The sequence below is a fragment of the Ambystoma mexicanum genome, chromosome 8, assembly GCF_040938575.1.
Source record: "Ambystoma mexicanum isolate Mex_15411 chromosome 8, UKY_AmexF1_1, whole genome shotgun sequence".
NCBI classification, from domain to species: domain Eukaryota; kingdom Metazoa; phylum Chordata; class Amphibia; order Caudata; family Ambystomatidae; genus Ambystoma; species Ambystoma mexicanum.
Window position 1 is genome coordinate 703,910,852 of NC_090929.1, and position 26,411 is coordinate 703,937,262.

General features: G+C 45.8%; 1 protein-coding gene across 1 annotated transcript in view; it reads left to right on the top strand.

Moving 5' to 3' along the window:
• The first annotated feature begins 1,497 nt into the window (after positions 1-1,497).
• LOC138472456 (neuropeptide FF receptor 1-like) overlaps positions 1,498-26,411 on the top strand; it is a 785,019-nt gene continuing 760,105 nt past the window's right edge. The window contains exon 1 of the mRNA XM_069610635.1: positions 1,498-2,326. Within this exon, the coding sequence (XP_069466736.1) occupies positions 2,320-2,326 (7 nt within the window). The 5' untranslated portion in view covers positions 1,498-2,319. The remainder of the gene's footprint in view (positions 2,327-26,411) is intronic.

The window sequence follows — 26,411 nt, forward strand, 5'->3', positions numbered from 1 at the left end:
TTAGTCAAGGCCTAACTGCATTAGTTCAGGTGCACTCGCTCACTTCAATTCAGGGAAAACATTGAAACCCTTCCATTTTGCAAATACCCCAGCTGCAGCTGTTGCAGACTGTAGTAGTGTTGTCTCACGGGGCATGGAACCCTGTGCACTGGCTAGTGAGGTCCTGCTTAACTTCTTTGACCACACATTGGGGGAACCCGATCCACTCCCTTAATAAAATAGGACATTTTCAATAGATCGCTCCCTCCCCCACCCTGACTAGCGGGGTACTCCCCTGGAGTAGGTGGGGATGATGGATCTAGTTGTGGAAACGCCATAACAATGTTTCACCTTAACTTGTATTTTGTAACTATGTGAGTAACTATGTGACTATGTAATCATGTAAATGCAACTTGTAAGCTTAAAGTATTCTTGTTCTCAGGCCCTGATACCTTCGGGTCTGGCGCGCGTTACAAATAAACAAACAAACAATGTCCAACTCTTCTTTGAATAGCCCAGAGCAATCACCTTAAGGTCCTCTTTGTACCTGACCGGCCCTGTTGTTAAATCTCCTGTAAGTACTTACACTGTTGTCTTCTTGCTTAATAGCTTTGTCTGGTTGAAGTTTGAGGAGACCAATCAATGAATGAATCAATGAATGATGGACTTGCGTTGCGCAGCTCTGTGACCGGCTTCCCCTCAAAGAACTGCAGGACTTGAATGAAATAGTGCATACAGTCTGAGCTCAGTTTATTCTCTCATTCTTACGCTTTTCCCAGCGCTTGCTACGAGTTGAATCAGCAGCACTGATAGAGTTCCTAGGAACCAGGAAAACCCCTATCTCAGGAGTCTGCAACCGTTGGCTTGCCAGATAATAGCTCAGCGGCAACGTGCTCGCCTTAGAAGCCACACGCAACAACACAGGTTCGATCCCCATGTCAACGCTCAGAAACCGCTGGGTATTAAGCTTGTTAAATACGCAACTAAAACATATTCCTGCAACAGCGCCCCGATGTCCCCGGGATGTGTGAGCGCTTTAAAAACGCAAATAAATACAAATAAATAAATAAATAATGTTGGACCGCAGTTCCCATTAGGCCTACCCAGCATAGTCAATGAAGAGGGTTCATGGGAGTAGCAGTTCAAAACCTCTGGAGGGACACAGGTCGCAGCCTCTGCACCTGTTCTCAAATTGCAATGCAAGAAAGCTCAGTGGTATCATAAAACAGCTGCAAGGCTCTGCGTGCGGTCTTCGAATTGAAGTTCAAAATCCCTATGGACTCAACTGAGAATGTTATCCTTGATAAAGAATGAGTCCATAGATTTCAGGAAAGGTCACAAGGGTTTTTTTTTTAAAGTGCTGCGATGAAGCAATAACCATGACAGGATAGGAGCTATACATGATGTGGAGAGTCTGCGAGTGAAAGAGGGCGGGGCGCTACCTGACAAGTGTTTGGGGTGTTTTCCTGTAACAGATTGCAGCGTCCCATCATTGCTAAACTGCCCGCCGGAGATGATCCCAGCGGCCACTTCGTTGTGGTCCAGCACTTGCATCTCCGGTAACCACGGCAACGGAAGCTGCTGGGGGAGGATGCCGTTCTCCCGCTCTGACAGGAGCGAGGTGGCGGACAGTGTCCTCTCGGCGGTGCTGCAGTAGGCGCCGTCACTGGGAGGTAGTGACTCAGAAGCTGAGCGCAGGCAGAGAAAGTGACACGAGGAGACGGAGGGGAGTTTTTCCGTTCGGAGGACTGGGGAAATTACTGGATTGGAATTAGTCTCGCGCCCTACCCAGCGCCAGTGCTGCCGCAGTGCCGCTGCCAGGCATGACTGCCCTGGGAACTATAACTTGACAAACTCTTCCTAGCGTCGCCACGAAGCATCTGTGAAAGGAAGCACCTGCGTTACATCACTTCACACACCAGACATCAGAAGTACATGGATCTTCGATTACACGAATTGAGGATTTATACATCATTATTTGCGCTCTGGAAAGGATGCACCTGTGTCTTTCGTGCCGGATTCAGTCGTTAATAAACACAACGCCACCGGGGGAGCCACTTTAACCCTTTGAGCAAAGTGCTTCTCACTCACCACAGGATGTGGCGTTTTCTGGAGGGCAAAGTTGAAGACGTCTGTGGTGTGTTTGCGTGGGCCCGTGGCTTTGTTTCTGGGCTCTAACCACAGCTGGACTTTGTGGTGTCTTGTTGAATTATTGGCAGTGGTTGTATATTCTCCAAAGCGTCACCCCGCACACGCGCCACTGAACAAGAGCCGGGCGCGAGAGACGAGAACTCTGCACGTCCGAAGAGCGCGGGAAACCCGCTGCTCTACAGCCGCACCATGGAAGGTGAGCGCACGAAACACATGTGTATAGGTTGCAGTGTCCCTGGGAGACAGCCGAGTTCTCTGTTTAAAGCTGAGACATTGGTTGGGGCGGAAGCGCAGTCTGTATTTTCCCCAGGCTCACACATTGCGTCAAGCAGATGCGCGGTGAATTGAAATCAGCTCTCCCCCTTACACAGCTATAGAGCTGCGACAATTAGACCCTTAGCTACTTCCAGTTAGAACACTGTGAAGTTGTACCAAGTATACGCAAGTGCAGTTATGTTACGGGGCACTAGGTAACGTTTGCCATCTGCGCAAAGTTAACAAGGTACTAAGCTTAATTTGAAACTTTTCATTATCATCCTGTATTGAAAATCGAGCACCTTTACATTGCCCCGAAGGCATGAAAAGACAGTGTCCGCTTTCTTGAGGGAAAATACATGAGTATTCCTGGGCATGTCCTATGCACATTGCGCTACGCTGACCCCTCCGGTGGTGAAATTCTTGGAGAGTTCCATATTCTGAAGTTGCATCACCTGTCAGTGAGATGGAGACTCCCTCCAGCACACACATACACAGCTCAACGACACCTCGGTGAATCTAAGGTGGGGATTTGCACTATGTCCAGGACAGAACACCCACACACACCAATCACACCTCTGGGACACGTGACCCTCAAGGTGGTGATGAGCATTATGTTCAGGACAGAACACCTAACCAATCACACCTCTGTGGCACGCGAATCTAAGCTGGGGATGTGCACTATGTCCAGGACAGAACACCCACACAAACCAATCACACCTCTGAGATATGTGACCCTCAAGGTGGGGATAAGCATTTTGTCCAGGACAGAACACCTTACCAATCACACCTCTTCGGCATGTGAATCTAAGCTGGGGATGTGCAGTTTGTCCAGGACGGCACACCCAAACAAACCAATCACACCTTTGTGACATGCAAACCCAAGATGGGGGTGTGCACAATGACCAGGACAGAACACCCAAGTAAACCAATCACACCTCTGGGCCATTTCACCCCAAGGTGGTGATGAGCATTATATCCAGGACAGAACACCCACACACACAAATCACACCTCTGGCCATGTGACCCCAAGGTGGTGATGAGCATTATGCCCAGCACAGAACTCCTCACTCATTACACCTCTGTGGCACATGAATCTAAGGTGGGGATGTGCACCATGTCCAGCATAGAACACCCACACAAACCAATCACACCTCTGTGAGATGTTACCCTTAAAGTGGGGATGCGCAGTTTGTCCAGGACAGAACACCTTACCAATCACACCTCTGTGAAATGTGATCCCAAGGTGGTGATGAGCAGCATGCCCAGGACAGAACACCTCACCAATCACACCTCTGTGGCACGTATATCTAAGGTGGGGATGTGCACTATGACCTGCACAACACCCAAACAAACCCATCACAGCTCTGGGCCATGTGACCCCAAGGTGGTGATGAGCAGTATGCCCAGGACAGAACACCCAAACAAACTAATCACACCTCTGTGACATGTGTATGTAAGGTGTGATGTGCAGTTTGTCAGAACACCCACATAAATCAATCACACCTCTGTGAAATGTGGCTCCATGGTGGTGATGATCAGTTTGTCCAGGACAGAACACCCACAGAAATCAATCACACCTCTCGGACTTTTGAACCTAAGGTGGTGATGGGCACTTTGTCCAGGACAGAACACCCACAGAAATCAATCACACCTCTGTGAAATGTGACCCCCAAGATGGTGATGAGCAGTATGTCCAGGAGAGAACACACACAGAAATCAATCACACCTCTGTGAAATGTGACCCCCAAGGTGGTGATGAGCAGTATGTCCAAGAGAGAACACACACAGAAATCAATCACACCTCTGTGACATGTAAACACAAGGTGGGCATGTGCGCTATATCCAGGACAGACCACCCGAACAAACCAATCACACCTCTGTTACATGTGTATCTAAGGTGGTGAAGTGCAGTTTGTCAGAACACCCACATAAATCAATCAAAACTATGTGAAATGTGGCTCCAAGGTGGTGATGAGCAGTATGTCCATGACAGAACACACACAGAAATCAATCACAGCTCTGGGACATGAAAATAGAAAATGGTAAGGCTCAAGTCCTGCGCCAGCACATGAAAGTGTTAACGTGGGTTGTATGTGACATGCAAACCCAAGTCGGTAATGTGCTATATGCCCGGGACGAAACACTCAGATAACAAATCGTAACACCACCTGTGCCCTGCAGGGAATGATGTGCTGTATGTAGTAATAGTAGTTTGTCATTTATATAGCTCCTTTGCCCCATTAGTATGGCCACAATGTGCTTGTGGTGGGACCACCCTCGGGGGCCGAAGTCCAAGGTGTGGGAAAATTGTCTGAATAAGTAGAAGTCTGGGTGCATTTGACCAGGATAGGGAGTTGGGTGGGCTGGACGAACTCTAGTAAGCTACCAATGAAAGTCAGGCATGTGGATGGCTGCAGAGGTGGTCAGGAAAGTGCACAAGTGCAAGACACTCCTTATGTGTCCAGCTAGACCGAATTGTGTCGAAGGTCGTCGCTGCATTCTGACTGAAGCATGCGGGTGGGCAGTCATGCCTGCGGTTGATGTCCACTGAATTTTGGTGCGTGAATATGCACCTTGAGGCTCAGGTGTAGCTTTATCTTTGATGCAGCTGTGTGATCAGGTCAGAGTGGCTGTGTGGTTGTTGAAACAGAACATCTGCATAGCCCAATTGCACACCTGGGACATGTGCGCTTGCGGTGGTGATGTGCCATGTACACAGTGCATGACACCACATGGATATAATACCTCTGCTACTTGTGCACTGAAACTGGCGAATCTCTTTATGCACACACAACACAGGCACAGCCACAATGAACCTATGTGGCACGTGCACCGAAGTTAGTAGTGCATTGTGCTTCTAGAACACGTTCCTCCGAGGAAAGTGCACTGAAAGTGATGAGCTGCATTCCCAGGTCAGAACTCACATACGCACGTATCGCTCGTACCTCTCTGACGTGCACTGAAAGTGGTTCTGTGCTTCATGTCAGTTCAGAACATGCACTCAGCCACTTTGCACTTCCGCGACGCTTTCACTCAAAGAATCCCACATCCACACTGTACTGTGACGTGGGTACTGAAAGTGGTGATGTCCTGTATGCCCATGGCGAAACGTGCACACAACCCAATTACACCTCTGTGATATGTGCAACAGTTTTATTGTACACCGTGACATGTGCACTGAAAGCAGAACGCTGATTTAGGACCCTCTCGTCATCCGTGTGCCTGGATGAAGGTTGGCGGATGGCGAATGTAATACTCAGTTTACAAATCACGGGTAACAAGAGCAAGAAGTGGAACGCAGGGAATGAAAATGGAAAAGGGACGAAGAAATAACCATTTGAGAGTAATTTGCTGTGCTTTCCTAAACCGCAGAGTGACCATTTAGCAGCACAATAGGACCCAGAATAGTGCTTCCTAAATACAGTTCCAAATCAAGGCTCTGCAAGATTGCTTTTTTCTAGGATGACCAGATTTAAAAAATAAAAAACCGGGACAGAGCATCGACATAAAAATAGGACTTCAGTTTGAAAGGGACTTCCTTGGATACCCATCAGTAGTGGGATATTGCGGGGATGGGGCAAGGGTGTTTGGGTCTAGTCACGCCCCTGGAAATAAACTTGAAAGATTTGGCTGTGACTGTAAGCATGCTGAAAACAGAGCAACTTTTGCTCTGATTACTATTTTATGTATTGCTAATGAAGCCCTTATATACCATCACTCAATGCATGTTACTGCTAAGCCAAAGGTTGCGAGTTCGAGGCTGTCCCTAGGCAGCTTAATATAAAATAGCTATTCACATACTTGGTTTATAATTGCTCGATAAATTGACTTTTACAGTCATACCGTGATTTTTCCAAGAGTCACCCTGCCGTTTCACATGGGGCATGCAGGGTTTAAATTAAAAAAGGGGGACAGACGTCTTAATTCTGGGACTCTCCCTCCAAAACAGGTACGTCTGGTCACCCAACTTTTTTCACAAGTTGGACACTTTTGGGGATGCTCTGCCTTAGCTCACGTTGCAGCTGGAGCCCAGGGCGCCACAATAGCTTACACGTGCTGATGTTGCACCTGTCAATCAAAATACAGCTCACCTCATCTTGTGCCAGGAGTCCTATGTCACGCCTTCTTTAGCGCATCAAATCTCCTCGCTGTGCGTGATGGTACTTGTTTTTATTTTTTTTTAATTAATTGAATTTAATCACAAGAGAATGATTTTTACAAGATTAGCAGAACCAAACAGAGACACCCGGACTCATCCTCTTGAGGTAGGTACTTCGTCGTTTGTTAGTCCACTCGCTAAATATCCATGCAATCTGGACGAAAATGTATGTGGTTTCTTGAACTGGGCCATTTTTTCGTCGTCTCGTTTGTGAATTGAGTCGTCATTTTTAGCCCAGGTCTATAAGTTTCACTGCAGCTATGGTCCATCTTCTGGTTTCCCCAGATATCAGTCTGTTCCAAATAGACTCCAGGTCTGCTGTTCGAGAATCAATGATTAATGATGCCAAATAGATGCTGCGATTCTGGGTTGTCTCTGGGCACATCAGCACAAGATGTTTAAGTGTTTCTGGGGAGTCATGTTTTTTGCACAGACGGCATCCAGTTTCTGCCGATGATGATCTGATTGATGTAATTTCACGTGTTAAAAGCAAGTTAAGTCTAGAGTCTAGCTTTCATAAATAGGGTCCGCAATACTTTATTTGGGAACTTAATGCAATAATTTTGCGGTTCTTTGACTTTGTTAAAAGTCGAACGGAGATGGGCCAGCAGTTTTTATTAGCACTTCCTTTCTCGATGGTGGTAATCCAGGCATTCAATTCCATCTTTTTTTCACTCTCTGTGGATTGTGTCTCAGATCTTCCTTTGAACATGCCACCTCGTTCAGTATGTCTTTTTGACGTGCGACCCATGTTTCGCTCCTCAGTTCTTCCGCGATGATGTTGTAGAGAGGTAACAAATCTGCTACTAGGATTTTCCGATAAAGTAGGATCGTGTTTTGTTCAACTAGGCTTGCCAAGGAAACTAGCCCCAATTCCCGTCTGATTGTTGCCATTTGTCTAGACTTTGGTAGTCCCAAAACAGCCTTCCAGATGTACCCCTCGAGTTTGTTCCAGATGATTGGGGGCATATTCACAGAAGGGTCCATCCCATAGATTAATGCCGGAACAACTTTTGTTCTGTAAAATTGGATTGCTGGTAGAAGTGAACATTTACCATATTTGTTATTGACTAGTTTGGTCTGAGATGTCAGCCGCTTCGTTTTCCCCACAGCAAGTCTTGCATTGAACTTTCTCTGGCCGAACTGTCAAATGTAACTCCCAAGTATTTGAAGTTTCTTACTACTTCCACTTTTGTTTTGTCCAGATGCCAGTTTTGTTTTTTTTGTGTGCTTTTTTGCCCTGTTTGGCCAATACGAGGATTTTCGTTTTTGTTTTGTTAATTTCTAGATTATTTTCTTCAATGTATCTGGCCAGGTTATCCAATTTTCTTTGCAGCCCAATTTGAATTTGATTGATCAATATCACGTCGTCAGCGTACATCAGTCTTAATATGGGTGTTAACACTATTTTCGGGGGGAACGCCCTTGCTTTAGTTTCCCATTGTTGGTAATCACCTAAAAAGGAGATAAAAAGCACTGGCGCCAAAGGGTATCCCTGTTTGACTCCCCTGTGCACCGGAATTTCATCGGAGAGGGTACCTTGTCTGTTGAGTTTCACCCTGATTTGCGCGTCCACATGGGGGGTGATAATTGGCTTCGAGATCTCTTTTGGGCAATCCCAGTTTTCAAGTTTGGCCCGCAGTTTCGCTCAATCGATTTTGTCGAATGCTTTTGACAGATCTAGAAAAGCAAGGTATATTTTCGGAGCGCCTTCCTTCACTTTGAGCTTTAGGATGTTGAGTAGCAAGACACTGACGCTGTACTGCCCTGTTTCTGGAAACCCATTTGGAAATGGTCATTGCATGGTGCATTTTTGTGCCACTTTCTAAAGAGTCCAAATAGGCTGGAGGCGTAGATTTTCCCTATGATGTCTAAAAGGGCTGTAGGGCTGTAGCCCTCTGGGTTTTCCCTGCTTCCTTTCTTGAAGATTGGTACTATGATGGCCCTTGACCATGTTTCTGGGATCGATTTCGATCTAGCGCAGTGACTAAAGATTTTACTGATCCACTCTGTTGGGGCTTGTTTCAGATCTATATTGGTCAAGCCATCAGTGCCCGGGGTTGAGTTTTTAAGTTTGATGATCAATTTTTCAATCTCATCGCTGTGCGTTACGTCTGCCCATGGAGTGGAAGAATCCCGTATTTTGATTGGTTGACTAGTACTGGGGAGGTCAAAGAGCGTTTTAAAATGCACTGCCCATTGAGCTTCCGAAACAGAATAGGATATTTCGGTTGCTGATTGAGTTGTCATCACTTTGATCAAAGACCAAAATTCTCCGGATTTTTTGTACTAAGTCTGCTGAGCATTTCTTCCGACTAGTGTTGGTAGAGTGCTGCTCTTCGATGTTTTATCCATGTGGAGTATTGTCTTGCTTCCTCTTCCCAGTGACGCAAAGCAGCTGGAGTATTCCTTTTCCATGCAGTTCGCTTCAGTTTGCGCATGGCTTTCTGTTTTTCTACCACCAACTTATCATACACATGTTTCGGTTGTTCTATTTGCTTTCTCTGTGTAGTTGCTGTTACTCTGTGGGCCAGCAGGAGAGGGAGATAGTTAGGTCTTGTGTAGCCATCCAATTGTGTTGCAGGGATATCCTCGATGTTATATTTGGCATTTATCTTTTTAACGTCTTTTGTAGTGAGGCGAAGCCTTGATTGCTGATTGTTTATGGCAACATCATATTTGTATGACCGTTTGGGTATACGTTTTCCTTGCCAGACACAGACGAGAAGATTATGGTCGCTATGCACAGTTCTCTGTACGTCGAAGGATTTTTTAATCGGGAGCAGACCTTGGCTCACATAGATATGGTGCAGTGTGGCTTTGGCATTTAACCGTTCCCATGTCGGGATAGTATTTTGCTCTGGGAACAGGGAGGCTATATTGTGCAGATTTCTTAGACTTGTAAGACTCATCCAGGCCTTGCCTCTTTCCACTGTTTGGCCTTGTGGGAAAGGGTTCAACGGGTCGTCTGTGATTTTGCTGCACTTTGCGTTCAGATCCCCGCAAATTATAATGTCATTCTTTTCATCTGTCTCGTAGATTTTATCGATTGCAGCCTCCATGTCCGAGCAGAACGCTTTGGTTGTCGTGCGTTGGTGGTTCCAGTAGATATTTATGACCACCAACTGGGTTTGGTGAGCTGCTTCTTCGCTGGAAGTTTTTCGAGTCCAATTTAGCAGGACAGCCAAAATCCCATACGATTTTTCCAAGGTTGCCATCATGGTGAAACCCGAGTCTATTTCAATTGCGGTCAGTAGCCCCGCCGAGGGGCGCCCCAAGAGACCTTTCGTTGCTGGTGATATTTCTACCATAAAGCTATCAAAAGATGGTTTATCCGCCAACCAGGTTTGCTGTAAGCACAGAATATCAAAGTTGCCTAGGTCGACGACTCCTTTCATCGTTAAATGTGTATGTCCTCTGGTGTTCCAGGAACCTAGAGTGTAGGTGTCTGTGGGACTTTCGGGAAGATCACTAAGACTGGAAACAGAGGACATTGGTCGTTGCTACTTCTTGTTTGTAGGCATAAGAGTTGATTTCAACCAGTTCCATGGACCCTTTGTAGTGGGTACTTCTCTGGCACCCCTTGGCTTAACATCTCGTGTTGTTTCACCATTCTGTATTTGCCTCTTTGGGGAGTACATTTGTCTGTAGTTGATTTGGTTGTCTTCTATTTTGTGGTATCTACCACGCTCTTGTAGCCTACTGTGCTTTCTGTATTTTTCAGCGGCATCTCAGAGGCTTTCACTGTCGGCTTCAGATTTGTATTTCCCCTGGTGTTTCTCTTCTTGGTCTATATTCTCGTCAAAAGAATGCTGTCTGTTTCGCCCTTGCCACTTCCCACTTCGGTGGGGCCTGTAGAGGTTTTCTGTTCTTTAAGTATAGTGCTGTTTAGAAAATGACTCTTCTTTCTTTATAGAGTCTTTTTTATCCGATGGTCTTGGATCTCCTATTTCTGATAGGAGAAACCCTAACTGTTCAATTTCTTTGAACAATGCTCTCGAGAAGTCTTGAATACTGTTCGATTTCACATGGAGGTATGCTTTTGCTATCTCCCCTCTGTGGTAAGGTTCCACGAGTTTGAGGTCTTCGGTCCTTATCTGTCTTAGGGAGTTTGTTTTCCTTGTTATTGCCAAGACATTTTCTCTGTTGAGGATCGTATAACCTTCTGCTCGTTTGGCTTGCTCTAGTTTGAAGATGCGTACGGGTCCTTTGTCTTTGTTTTTTCGAGGGGAACCACACTTTTTTCTCGGGCATCTTTTTTTCTGTCACAGCTAGGCATTGCCCGTTTTTTTTGTTTGCATCGTTTCTAGGTGTTCCCTATTTAGGTCCTTATCATGATGACACCTCCGACCGTTGTTATCAAGAGGGTGTACGGAATAAAGAGTTTTGTTTGCTTCTGTCTCACTCCTGCAGGAACCTGCGTGTACATGCCTGATTTTGTCCTTATCCTTAGGCGATTGAAAGCTTTCTTCTTCTCTTATCGGAGTTGACTTTTCTCCAACCTTTGGATCGCTTTCCCAGTGCTGCGACAGGTTTATGAGATCTGAGTTCACCAGGAATTCCTCCGCTGATCTGGGCGATATTGTCAGGTCAACCACTTTGAAGCCGGGCTGTGTGTCGTCCTGTATTCTGACCTCTTCATGATTTCTTTTCTGTTCATTCCCTGTCATCTTTTTGTAATTGTTGGTGTTCACTGGTACCTCCACATGATTTGACAGTTTTAGCACAGTTTGCTGTTTCTCTGAAAGTGGTAGGTCTTTGGGTGCGTTATTCATTATTAGGGTATTATCCATTTCCACCATTTCTTTAGTTCTTTTTTTGATTTTCAAGTCATTGGCACTGTCTTTGTGCGAGCTCATAGCAGATACTTTCTTCGATTTTTTTTTGTCGCTGTTGCATGGCTGATTTTTTATTTCCGCTTGCAACACCTCCGCTAGTTTTTCAAGCATTGACACTTTGAGTTCCAAGGCTTTATGTTGGATAGTGTTTTTAGACTCTGTTGCTGTTATATTTCCTTCTAGGAACTTCTTTTTAGTGTCTATGTTTGACAGGACTGCGTTATTGTCTTGCACGCTCTCTGTCATCGATTCATACAGTTTGCCAAACTGGGCTAGGGCAATAGTAATGGCCGACATTATCGTCATCATACCAGGTTTTTTTGATGGAGAGTCTTTGGGAATTGCTGAAGAGATTTCGCTCATGCACCGGTTCTTTGGAGGGGTAGAGATGTTTGGTCGTTTGTTGCTACCACTAGGTGAATCCAAAGCTTCCCAGAAGATTGAGGCATTTGGTTCATGGCGGGGTTCAGATATCTGGGCTAGGATTAAGTTCTTATTGATACGGTCCTCTTGTGGCCTTGCCTCTGAATCCCCTTTTTTGCTTTGAGAATGCAAAGTTTGTCCTGTGTTTATATGAGCTTTAGTCCACGCCAGGCGTTGGCCCTTTTACTGCTGTTCTTGTGGGTTGTCCACTCCATTAACTGGACCATTTTCTTCTGCGAGAGATTGCCTTGGTGGCGTCGGCACCTGTTTTGGTGTTTTTGCGTTCTGTCCATTTTGCGGCAGAATATCCATTTGTTGTTGTGGTGTTGTCTTTCTCGGTTCCATCATTACAGGCTTATGGCCTGTGTTTGAATGCGTGGGTGTCTCCATCGTCTGCTGGATTTCCCTCATCTGTGGTTGATTTTGAGTAGCATTTTTTGTTGACGCAGGAACCACTGGCATAGTATTTTGCTTCCCACTGTTGGATGCATTTTCAGTTGCAATGTCAATTTTGTGGAGTTTGTTTATTGGCGTAATTTCGGGGGTGGCTTCCAGTAGCTCTGCGTCTGATAGCTCGGTGTCTGTATCTATTTTCCTCTTTTGGTAGTTGGTGAAAAAAGATTTCAGCGGACAGGACAGGAGTGGCTTTGGCAAGAACTGTCCCAAATTTGCCCCACCTTTATTTTGGTTTTTTTTGTAATGTCACCATTGTTGTCTTTCTTTTATTTGGAGCTGTGTTTTTGGAGGCTTGCTTCTGCTTACTAGACTTTGTGTTCGCCAGGTTTTGCGTTTCCACTTGCTTTTTCGTTCGAAGTTTACTTTGGGCTTTTCTCCCTGTGAATTGGTTTTTAGGAAGTTACGGTTGCACTACGCATCCATGTCCCCATCGGTGTCTGGGTCCGAGTTATCCGCCTAGTGACTCCTTTCTGTGTCACTTTCTCTTTACCCTTCACTGCCTTGGACTTCTAGGCGCTGCTCACCGCTCCTGTTGTGTTGCGGTTCTTGGTGTACCATCGCTTTTACACTTGATTTATTGCCCGCTGCTGGCTGAATTTGTTTAGCGAAGTCCTCCAGTGCTAGTGTTTACTTCGTGGGGGGCCATACCAGATCTTCCTAGGTATCATCCTGGGCGTGAGGGGGGTCTGCTCCCCCACTGCAGCTCTTCGCTTTCTCCGTCTCTGTGAGGGCTTGTTCCTTAGCGTTGCTGATGTCTGTTGCGTGATCCGGGACTCCACCCATCGGGGGCAGAGCCAGGCGAGAGCCACTGGAGCCTGTCACCTTGCAGCTGTGGTCCCGCGTGGAGTCCTGCAGGCGCCGACCTCCGGCCGCCTCTGCCGGAAGTTCACTCGCCTCAGTGGTACACGGGACGCTGGTTGCTTCAGAAAGAGTCACTTCAGGCAGGCTCGCTTCGATCCTTGGCTCTTCGCGATTCGAGTCGCTGCCATCGGGTCCCAGATCCACCTTCGAGTTCGACGGTAGGTCATTTTCACTCCCCAGTTTCGGGAGGCTTAATTCCAGATCTAGTATGGTTTTGTTACTCATTAAACGGCAGCGGCCTGGATCAACTTCCCCTTCAGAGGCAATGTTGGGGATGATCTCTTGGGCTTGATTCACCGCCGTAGACGTCATTTTAGACTCAGACTTTTGGAGTTTGTACCCCACTGTATTAGCCGTCACAGGCCGAGGTCTCTGAGCGCGGAGACTTTCCATTTCTTCCATGTCTGCTGCGGACTTCGACAGACTGCCTCTCACCTCGCTTCTCAGCTCTGCTCACCGCTCTGCGGTGTAAAGGCGCTCAAATAGGGAAACTCCCACAAACACCACTTGTTTTATATTCTCTGCTATTATTTCTGGGCCAGTAGACCCTGCCACGGGACAGAGAGAGTTGTTTTCTTTACAACGTCATGACTGCAGGTAACATATTCAGTGGCCGGAGAGGGTATCTGGTGAGAAGGCTCACAAACCGTCCAAACTGACCTTTTCATGACCCCTTCCTGTGACTGGAATTTCGGCAGAATAATCAAAATAGACTTGGGAAAGTGTGTGTGCCGTGTCGTGGGGTTATTTGGGATAACAAAGCAATGCCCGGTTGCATTAAAGGGCGAGCGAGTTCTGTCTCCCAGGTGTTGTTAATTTGCACTCGATCCTATCGCTTGGGTGCACGTGATGTGCACTTGTGCAGTGTGGATGTTGATGCGCGCTAGTGTCACACAGTTCTACTCACACACCCACTCAGTCTTTCGCTATCACTCCTCTGGCAGCTGCCGCGGTCATGACACACTTGTGATGGATACACAGAAACTGCAAAGCGTTGGCAACAGCGATGGAAGAAACCTGCTACTAGCGCTGGAAGGGAGAGGGCGGCGCTGGTGGCAGGAGAATTGCCGCCCACATCAATAAGCAGTCCCCCTGTACAGGTTGGAGTCAGAGCTGCGTGTGTGACAAATGAATGCATGCGTTATAAGCGCCTGGGAAAAGAGGCAGTCTGGGTAATTTGCAGAATGTTCAAAAGTGTATTTGCAATGCCGGCTGCAGTGGAAAAGAATGGCAATATTGCTGAGAGACATGTTTTTGAAGGTCTAATACACAGTTTTTAATGAAACGATTGCAAAATGCTGCCCGACGTGCTTTACGACAGCTAATCTTTTCAGCAATCGGTTTGTACTCCTACACTTGCACAAATGACACGTTATTAACTCACCGTGTGCTATTTATTAGATCTGGCTACAGAGAGAGGTAGAGCTATGTGACAGAGCGCCTGCAATAGTAGGTAGAGGGGCCCTGATGGCAATCATCTCTTCCATCCTGCAGGAAGAGGGCCTCATGATGAAAGCTCTATTATAACGTTCACCATTTGGTAGAATTCAGTGCAACTGTGCGTTTCATCTAGCCCAAACCTAGCTCGGGAGCAGAAGAGCTCAGTACATGCTTTAGAGGGATGGGCACATCTGCAATACAATTCCAGAGCAGTGGCATTGAACCCAAAATCAAGTCCCAAAAAAGCTGGGACAAAAGTGCTTTTCTGAACGATCCTGATAACAAGCTGTATGGTATTCCAGTGTTCTAGGACATAGCACGAGAAGGGCTGTTTCCGGTCCTCTCCCAGCACGCCGGTTTTATTTTAAGCCTTGCAATGGTCGGACTTCTCGGGGAGTTTGTGCCATCATGATATGATATGATATTGTAGGTTATTTATAACGCGATCAATACCCAGAGGTTTCTAAGCACAGAACGGCGGATCGAACCTGTGGTGCTCCGTGTCGTCTTGCTGCCAAGGTGAGCACATTGCCGCTGAGCTATCTTCCGGAGACATTAAATGTGTGGTAAGTGAGATGTGGTATGAGACATCATAGGTGGTAAGTTTGGCAGCAAGAAAGGCAGGCATTCAGGTGGTTGCCTGGTATGTGATATGGGCAATATCTGGGCTAGGCAGCCTGTATAGATCACACAAAATGGGGGCGATGTGGTTGAATATCTTGGACCCTGTTGTGAGGCATGCCACATGTGTGATGGACTACCTTGAACGGAGCCAGGTGTATGGCAGGGAGCCCAGTGAGTAGGGTATTTTCCCATTGATGTGTGCAATCACAAGGTCATGCGCCCGCAGTCCAGAAGTCTTGTGGATGAGGAAAGTCTTAATCTTGTGGAGCAGTGTGAGCGGGAAACAAGCGGTCTGAGGACTTTTGGCAGCCGCTGCTGCCTGGAGATGTTAACGTCTATAATAAACCCAAGGGACTTGGCGAAGGGTGCAGGTTGAGGAGTAAGCCGATCCAAGTGCATATCATTAAGCCATCCTTGAATGAGTTCCTGTCTGGACGGGCGAACAAGGATAACACATTCCATTTTGATTGGGTTGAGCTTTAGTGTCATCCACATTTAAATGGTGGCAATGCATATTCGGAGGTGGCTGATGGCATGGGAGCAGCTCACTCTGAGGTACAGCTGGAAACATCCACATCTTCGGGTAGAGAGATGTTTGGATCATCGAGGAGTTAACCTATTGGTTCCATGTACATGTTGAAAATCACTGGGGGAGTATTACGCCCTGTGGAACTCCATAGATTACTGGGAGGTAGTTGGAGTTGAAGGCGCCCATTTGAACAGCTCTGTGTCTCTCTGATAGGGAAGAGGAAGGCCAATTGAGGACCATGACTGAGATGCGGTTCATTGTACAAGTAGGCTGGTCAGAGTGTGGTAGTTGACCGTATAGAAGTCGTTGAAAGGTCTAAAAGCACCAGGAGGCAAGAATCCCTTTGTCCATGAGTTGGAAAGCATCACAATCACCTAAACAGTAGCTGTTTCTGGGCTACATTTGGGTTGGAACACAGATTGACGATCTTGATGGTGGCTGATTTGCTCATGGACTTGATTGGCTCGACTCTTCTTAACAATTTTACAGATAATTGAGAATCTGGTGATTAGCCATTAGTGGGACGAGATCCTCTTGGGTCAAGGTGTTTTTTTGAGGAGCAGGCGGATCAGTCCTAGTTTTAGGAAGCTTTCAGTAGCTTTTATGCATGATTGCCAGGCCTCCCTTTCCCGCCCCTAACAGGTCAGCATGTTCAATACTAAACACCAGGTGGTTGAGGATGTTGAAAACATGGGAGGATGCGCCGGGGAGCCCTATTTTAGTGATGAAGTTAGCGTCAAGTTTGTGTGTGCTGATAAGATCGATGATGTTGGCTGCCTGTAAGCCGGCTGAGCAGGTATTGATAAGAATTTAGGAACGCAAGAGGGGCATGGTAGGTGGGTGAATGGTGATGGGCAGTACCTGGATAAGGTTTGAGAAATTGGTGGCTCAGAGATGTTTAGCATGATTGACAGACTGGACCACTGTGAGCGTAGGGAGGGGAGGGTCTGTGGTAGCAAGGGAAGCATGGTGATGTCTTATTGGTATCTGAAGGCGACCAGTCCTTTGCTCTGTCGAGGCCCTAGCAGGCAGAAATCAGTCATGCCCTTCTTCATCCTTGGCTGAAGATGCTAGCGATGAGGAGAACTCCCAGTGAGTGGTGTTGAAGCTGGGGGATGTGGGGAGCGGGGGCACCAATGGGCTGCAGGAGGAGGCGGGACCTTGATCACATGACCTTGGCAGATGACATAGATCCACTTGCACCAGCTGACTGACTAAGGGCAAAAGAAGAAAAGTCTGGAAGCCAGATGAAGATGGGAAAGAAAGTTGCTGGGCTAAGGAAAAGAGTGCCATAAAGGGTACCAAAAGATTACCCATGGCTCGCCGGTGGGTAGGGATGAGGTTAGGTGTCCTCGATGCACTTTCAAGCTGGGGGAAAGCTGTTGAATGTTGCATTTAAGAGTTTCATTTGTTTCTATGCTGCTTGCTTGCGACATTAATGGTTATTCCTTTGATGCAAACCCGCTGCTCTACAGCCGCACCATGGAAGGTGAGCGCACGAAACACCTTTTATAGGTTGCAGTGTCCCGGGGAGACAGCTGAGCTCTCTGCTTATAGCTGAGACATTGGTTGCGAGGTAGCGCTCTGTATTTTGCCCAGGTTCACACATTGCGTCAAACAGATGCGCTGTGATTTGAAATCAGGTCGGGCACTGACACGGCTATAGAGCTGCGACAAATAGACCCTTAGCTACTTCCAGTTAGAACACTGTGAAGTTATAATCCGTATACTCAAGTGTAGTTATGTTACAAGCCACTGGGTAACGTTTGCCATCTGCGCAAAGTTAATAAGGTACTACACTTAAATTGAAACTTTTCAATATAAGCCTGTAATGAAAAGCGGTCACGTTTACAGTGCCTCGAAGTCATGAAAACACAGTTTCCGCTTTTTTGAGGGAAAATAAAGGAGTATTCCTGGGCGTGCCCTGTGCACATTGTGCTACGCTGACCCCTCCGGTGCCCAGTGCTGGGCACCTTTGCCCCATCTGACATTCTTGGAGGGGTCCATATTCTAAAATTGCATAACCTGTCAGTGAGATGGAGACTCTCTCCAGCACACACATACACAGCTCAATGACACCTCTGTGAATCTAAGGGGGGGATGTGCACTATGCCCAGGACAGAACACCCACACACACCAATCACACCCTGGGACATATGACCCTCAAGGTGGTGATGAGCATTATGTTCAGGACAGAAGACCTAACCAATCACACCTCTTTGGCACGTGAATATAAGCTGGGTATGTGCATTATGTCCAGGACAGAACACCCACACACATCAATCACACATCTGGGACATCCTGGCAGCTTGGTGTTAGTTTCTACTCAATTGGTGCTGGAGTCGTGGTCCAAAAGCTTTTTCCCACTCAGCTGAGTAGGTAGGTAGAGTCCACAAGATTTGTTACTTTTCATTCATTTTTATTTGCTTGTATCAGTTTCTTGATCAGTTTCTTAACCGTCCTTAGTACGGTCAAATGTGAAAATGTCATAACATTGTTTAACATGTGGTGCCGACACGTGTTTCAACGATAAACGTCTTTATCAAGGCTGGTTGGTGTGTATCCTTGGTTAAGTTAAGGTTGGAGCGAAGAGAGATCTCTTGGTGCCCAACGATGTCCTGAGTTTCGTGAGGGAGCGGCGGTTGATGCCATGGGGGCTTAATGGCGCCCTGCGAGGCTATGGCGCCCCGAGCAGTCACCCGACCCGCCCTGCCCTAAGGCCGGCCATGCTTGCACAGGATTACTCATTGCATGCTACTGCTAACCCAAAGGTTGTGAGTTCGAGGCTGTCCCTGGACAGCTTAATATAAAATAGCTAATGACATACAAGGTTTATAATTGTTCAATAAATTGACTTTTACAGTCACACCCGTGATTCTGCCAATGGTCACCCTGCCTGTTCACAAAACTGAGATGGGGTTTTTAAATTGAAAAAGGGGGACAGACGTCTTAATTCTGGGACTGTCCCTCCAAAACAGGGACGTCTGATCACCGTACATTTTTCGCAAGTTGGACATTTTTGGGGTTGATCCGCCTTAGCTCACGTTGCAGCTGGAGCCCAGGGCGCCACAATAGCTTACACGTGCTGATGTTACACCTGTCAATCAAAAGACAGCTCACCTCATCTTGTGCCAGGAGTCCTATGTCAAGCCTTGTTTAGCGCATTAACTCTCCTCGCTGTGCATTATGGTACTTTTTTTATTCTGCTGTTATTTCCGGACCAGCAGACCCTGGCACGGGACAGAGAGAGTTGTTTTCATTACAACGTCATAACTAACAGGTAACATGTTCAGTGGCAGGAGTGGGGGTCTGGTGGGAAGGCTCACACACCGTCCGAACTGACCTTTTCATGACCCCTTCCTGTGACTGGAATTTCGGCAGAATAATCAAAATAGACTTGCGAAAGTGTGTGTGCCGTGGCGTGGGGTTATTTGGGATAACAAAGCAATGCCCTGTTGCATTAATGGGCAACCGACTTGTTTCCCAGGTGTTGTTCATTTGCACTCGATCCTATCACTTGGGTTCCAGTGATGTGCACTTGTGCAGTGTGGATGTTGATGCGCGCTAGTGTCACACAGTTCTACTCACACACCCACTCAGCCTTTCGCTATCACTCCTCTGGCAGCTGCCGCGGTCATGACACACTTGTGATGGATACACACAAACTGCAAAGCGTTGGCAACAGCGATGGAAGAAACATGCTACTAGCGCTGGAAGGGAGAGAGCGGCGCTGGTGGGAGGGGAATTGCTGCCCACATCAATAAGCAGTCCCCCTGTCCAGGTTGGAGTCACGGCTGAGTGTCTGACAAATGAATGCATGCGTCATAACCGCCTTGGAAAAGAGGCAGTCTGGGTAACTTGCAGACTGTTCAAAAGTGTATTTGTAATGCAGGCTCCAGTGGAAAAGAATGGCAATATTGCTGAGAGGCATGTTTTTGAAGGTCTAATAGACAGTTTTTAATGAAGCGATGGCAAAATACTGCCAGCCGTGCTTTACGACAGCTAGTCATTTCAGCAATCGGTTTGTACTCCTACACTGTTACCAATGACACGTTATTAACTCTCTTGTGTCTGGGGTTGCTGTTGGTACTCTTGTTCAGAGGAGAATTGCCTAGCATTTCGGTGCTGGACTGTATCAGGGCAGGACAAAGACTGATATGTTTTGGATATTTCACCTCTGTGAAACATAGTGAGGTAAAGACTCTGGGTAAGGCGCTCGTAACAAGAACTAATGTGTGGCAGAGAGACTCCCAGTACCCCCCTTGTTATTTGCATATTTTAAGTAACTTGGGTCTCTCCCTAAATTACTAGGGGAATCCAGACATGGACCCCTTGCTCACTATTCTTAGAGAGGCACAGCTCCACCCCTACTGATGAGGTCCAACCAGACCGAAACACGTGTCTGGGGTTTCTGTTGGCACTCTTGTTCAGAGGAGAATTGCCTAGCATTTTGGTGCTGGACTGCCCCAGGGCAGGACAAAGACTGATATGTTTTAGATATTTCTCCTCTGTGAAAGATAGTGAGCTAAAGACTCTGGGTAAGGCTCTCGTAAGCAGGACTCATTTCTGGCAGAGAGACTACCAGGACCCCCCCTTGTTATTTGCATTTATTCAGTGGTCGAAGTGTACGAAAAGAAGTAATGTAACTATGTTCCCTGCTGGCCTGCACCCACTCCACACAAACCCCTTAACCACAACCCTCCCACGCACAATACAAACCCCCAAACACATGCGCCTGCTGTTTAAGGGAACGTTCAAAGCAGGGCACTGAAAGTGCAACTTTCAACTTCTTCCTACACTTTTATTTTAAAACTAAACCATTACAGAACTGTTTCTTTTTAAAATAAAAGTATAGGAGCTGTAAAACATAATTTAAAAAAGTATAGGAGCACCACACCCAACCGCTCCTGCTCACTTCGACCACTGCATTTATTAGATCTGGCTGCAGAGAGGTAGAGCTATGTGACAGTGCGCCTGCAATAGTAGGTAGAGGGGCCCTGATGGCAATCATCTCTTCCATCCTGCAGGAAGAGTGCCTCATGATGAGAGCTCTATTATAACGTTCACTATTTGGTAGAATTCAGTGTGCGTTTCATCTAGCCCAAACCTAGCTCGGGAGCAGAAGAGCTTGGTACATGCTTTAGAGAGCTGGGCACATCTACAATACAATTCCAGAGCAGCGGTAACCTAGGGACGTTGGACCCAAAATCAAGTCCCAAAAAAGCTGGCACTAAAATGCTTTTCTGAATGGTCCTGATAACAAGCTGTATGGCATTCCAGTATACTAGGACATAGCACAAGAAGGACTGTTTCCGGTCCTCTTCCAGCGCACCCGTTTTATTTTAAGCCTTGCAATGGTCTGACTCCTGGGGGAGTGTGTGCCATCATAGGTGATAAGTTTGGCAGCAAGAAAAGCAGGCATTCAGGCGATTACTTGGTATGTGATATGGGCAATATCGGAGCTAGGCAGCCTGTGTAGATCACACAAAACGGGGGTGATGTGGTCGAATTTCTTGGACACTGTTTTGAGGCATGCTGCATGTGTGATAGACCACCTTGAAAGGACAGAAATAGAGGGGAATAGAGTCAATGGCTACCCTGGCCAAAGGCGTGACAGGGGGTCAACAACCACCTTGCAGAGGAGCTAGGTTGCTACTGGCTTGAAAAAGAGATCACCGTAAGGTGCAAAAACATGAAGGTTTATTTCAATAAGAAGACATATTCATAGGACATTTATGTGCCCTAGCACATGGTATATGCCTACTGAAGTACATTTGTAGTTTGCATATTGGTGAGTTAGTACAATTAGTGACAGTCTAATACATGTATTGTTCACAATCACAATACATTAACATTGTACTACGGCACATAAATGTCCTATGAATATGTCTTCTTATTGAAATAAACCTTCATGTTTTCGCACCTTACGGTGATCTCTTTTTCAAGCTAGTAGCAACCTGGCTCCCCTGCAAGGTGGTTGTTGACCCCCTGTCACGCCTTTGGCCAGGGAAGCCATTGACTCTATTCCCCTCTATTTCTGTACTTCCCACCCTCTAGAGTCAGGCCCCCAAAAAAAGAGGGTATCGCCCATTTTTCTCCTTCCACCTTGAAAGGAGCCGGGTGTAGGGCATGGAGCCCTGCGAGGAGGGTATTTTCCCATTCTTGTGTGCAATCACAAGGTCATGCACCCGTAGTCCAGAAGCCTTGTGGATGAGGAAGGCCTTCATTATGTGAAGCACTGTGAGCGGGAAACAAGCGGTCTGAGCACTTTTAGCAATTGCTGCTGGATGGAGATGTTCATGCCTGTGATGAACCCATGGGACTTGCCGGAGGGTGCACTTTGAGGAGTAAGCCTATCCAAGTGCATATCATTGAGCCATCCTTGGATGAATTCCTGTCTGGATGGGGGAACAAGGAAAACAATTTCTGATGATATTGTGATACTGGACAACATTCAAATTGTTCTACAGAGGCTTCTCACGGCACTTCAGGAATACGCCAATCTAAATGACCTTAAAATAAATCCTGAGAAGTCAAATATAGGGATTTTCAAACACCCTGTAAAGATCACTAAAACTTTCACCTGCCACTTGAATGACCAAATAATTCCTATTGTCAAGGAGGTTACCTACATGGCTCCGCAGGTTAGGGCATTTCCAACAAAAGGCCTGCTAATATCGACACTCGAGGCAAAAATTGTGAATCTGGGGTCGCAAATGAAAAAAAAAAAATTCTAATTAGATTGTGTAAATTCTCCGTTGTCCCAGTCATAAGATTTGATTTTGGCTAAGTGATTCCTATCCTCCTTTACAGATTGGATACTAACCCTCAATCATTTGCTATTGACTGGGACATAATTGAAGGGATATTATGGAGGCAAACCCTGTGCCTCCCCAATTGTGTTCCGATTGCCTGTGTCCGTTACGAGCTGAGCCTCACTTCACTTAGAGCATGGTTGGAGTGGAAATGGATCTCTGTATATAGATCGATCCTTGATATACCCTCGCCATCCCTATACAAAGATGTGGAAGCCCTATTACAGGGGTCCACTAACCTTTTCTTAAATAAGCTGTGAGAAAAATGTACTGATATTTTTGTACAGTTGGATTGTACAGTGGAAACATTGATTACAAATCCCCTGAAGGCCAAAGAGTCTGTGAAAAAGATGTACTGGATTAGGGCCATTGAGAGGATGAGATCCCCAAAAATATCTGGATCTCTGACTCCGACTGACAAACCAAGGTCCTTTCTACCAACCAATCTGAGGAAGTCTCCAGTCCCCACGAGAAGATCTGATTTTTTAAAATTTAGACTTAATCTTTTACCCACACTGGAAATGCCGCATATTAGAAATAATGTAGAGATTCCCTCTAATATCTCTCAAAAATGTGATAGGACCAAAAAATAGTCCTTAGAACATCTGTGTACTATGTGTCTAGGAATGTGGGATTTGAGGGTACAAAGACTACAAAGATTTGCACATAATGTATGGTTCCTGGAAACAAACTGTTTTTGGCTAGGACTCGCTTTGGGGAATGAAGCCTTTTTGACAACTGAATTAGTAAGGATTTTGAAAGAATTAAATCTGACTAGATAGGTATGAGAATAAAATAGTAAGATACTGAACAATTAAATGAATTATTGCTACAGAGTATCAGTATAGAAATTCAAAAATGCCTTCCGCTTCCTTTACGAGGTCTTGATATGATAATAATTGTGATTGTTAGAAGATGAGAACTGGTAAATGTACTGTATCTTAACTTTTATAACTGTTATTAACTAAAGAGATAGATTTTATGTTTTGTAGGCTTTGTTGACTAGGTTTTACCCAGAATGCGTATATATATATGAGAAGTGAGTTTGCTCCTGGTTATCTTACTTCAAATTTCGGGATAAATAATCCTTCTAACACGGTAGTTAGTGCGATACAGGTTCGCTTTTATTAATGGTATTTGGAGTGGTTCTTCTGAGAAGCCGCAGGGAAGTAACCCAGCACGAGAATCACTCGCATACAGGGCCCAACAAGAGCCAAGACTGCCCTGAGGACAGCCACTACAAACACGACCAGGACCCCACTTGGGGCTCGCAGCATTGCTTACATGCCTCGAGAAAGATCCTCCGGGTCGAAACACGTGTCGGCTGACCGAGCTAGCGCACAAATGCCAGAACAGTGTTCTAGACACTCACCATTGTATTGAGAAGAACCACTCCAAATACCATTAATAAAAGCGAACCTGTATCGCACTAACTTTAGTTTGAAGGATTATTTATCCCGAAATTTGAAGCAAGATAACCAGGAGCAAACTCACTTCTCCTACGCACCAAATTGGGGTCCAGGCTAAACCCCAACCCACTCCTGTGATCTTGCGACACCAGAACAGTCTTCCAACCCAAATAGAAGTGGCGCTCAGCACGGGCAGGTTCCAATTCTAGAGCCAACCCAGACCCTATATATATATATATATATATATAGATAGTGATGGGAAGTACTTGGTTAATGTTTTAGAAATTGGTGGCTCAGAGATGTTGAGCATGTTTGACCGACTGGAGCACTGTGAGTGTATGGCAGTGGTCGAAGTTTAAGAAAGGAAGTAGCGGAATTATGTTCCCTGCAGGCTGGCCCACTGTCCCCACAAACTCCATTGCCACATAGCTCCCATGTGCAATCCAAACCCCCAAACAAGCACGCCTGCTATTTAAGGGAAAGTTCAGTGCAGTGCACTTAAGTACAAGTTTCAACTTCTTCCTTATCTCTAATTTTAAAATGAAATCATTTCGGGAACGTTTTTTTTTCAAAATAAAAGTATAGGAACTGTAAAACTGAATTTTAAAGAAGTAGAGGAGCAGCGCTTCCAACCGCTCCTGCCCACTTGGACCACTGGTGTAGGGAGGGTCTGTGGTTGCATGTGAAACATGGGTATGTCTTATTGGCTTCGGAAGGAGAAGGGAGCCAGTCCTTTTCTCTGTCGAGGCCCTAGCAGGAAGAAATCAGTGATGTCCCTGTCCATGCTTGACTTAAGATTCTAGCAATGAGGAGATCTCCCAGGGAGTGGTGTTGAAGCTGGGGGTGGGAGCACCAATGGGCTACAGCAGGAGGCGGGACCATGATCACATGACCTTGGCAGTGGCAGACGCCAAGTGACATAGTTCCACTTGCACCAGCTGGCGGACTAAGTGCAAAAGAAGAAAAGACTGAAATACAGCTTAAGAAGAGAAAGAAAGATAAACACTGACTCGCCGGTGGGAATGGATGAGGTTAGGTTTCCTCGATCCACTTTCAAGCTGGGAAGAAAGCTGTTGAATGTTGCATTTAAGAATTTAATTTGTTTCCATGCTACTTGCGACATTGATGCTAATTCCGTTTTTTTTTGTGCTGCATTACACTACGGTCACAAAAATAAGAACAGGGCTACCCATTCATGAAAGCAGCTGCTCCTTGATGCTGAGTGTGCCTTTCATTGGGCCATTGCACCTTAACTAAAGCATTATTTTCGTGTGATCAACGATGCAGTGATTGCGTTGCCTGACAATGTTATTGTTTTTATGTTAGCATGTCAGTTACATGATGATGTTTCCATTCAGTGTATGCTTTCCTTGCATGCGGAAAGGGAGTTTGAGCTGAGGCATGTAGCAATACATTAGAGTGAATTAGCCACTGCCTTATATTTTATGTGGACCTATCGCTTGTGTGTGTTTTCCATCTGTATGAAACATTTGAGCTGCAGCATGTCACAAAAATGATAGTAATTTCATTTCCGCGTCATATTAATTGTTCACTGTGTGCATTCTTGTTTTTTAAAACTTTGAGTGGCAACACTTAATTTAACAAGGCCATTAAATTAATTAATCACTGCATTGTATTATAGGAGAACCTTTTCACTTACACATTATTGGCAAAACTGTAATTGTTTCTATGAAGTTATACAAAGATGCTCTGGTTGCCATGTAATGCATTGCTTTTCTTAAAGTAATGTGCAATGTTATTTCTTTGTGTATTTCACTGAGTAAGCATTTGCATCCGCTCAATTCTCTGCCTTCAGACTGTAGTAATCCGTCCAGTGTGGGCAGATGACATGATTTTCAGGAAGAAATGAGCAGAGGGTCTAATCCAAACAATAGGGCTTTATGGTTATGGAAATCAGACCTGGATGATTTCTGGATGTGTGCATACTATGTGCTGATCCTCTAAATTGAAATACAATTAGACGGCAGAAATAGACAAAGAGTGTGGAACTATGTCAACATTAGGAAGTCTGCACATTAGGAATGATCATTAATTACACATCTGCCATATACATCAACGGTAAAGGCCATAGTTCTAGCTTTGCAGATGTAGAGAGCAAACGTTTTGTCAGTCAATACTTTTTTAGGGACAATAATCCCATGGACGTGCCAAGGCTATAACACTATAACACAGACAATATGAATAGAATCAAATCCAATCAAATAACACATAAATTCGCAACAGATACATTTCCATCAAATACTTAAGAAACTCCTGACTGGATAAGTGCCCCTTGCAGGCTTAGCTTCCTGATGTCATTGCTCTTCTCAGGAGCTGCAGAAGGGAACAGGAAGAGGCTGGTGAATTGGCTTACCGTGGCCTCCTAATAAAGGTAGGGAGCCATTGCCTGAATTACTCAATATTGGGATTCAAAATCTTTCCTGAAGGCCGAATGAAGGTTATCTTTCC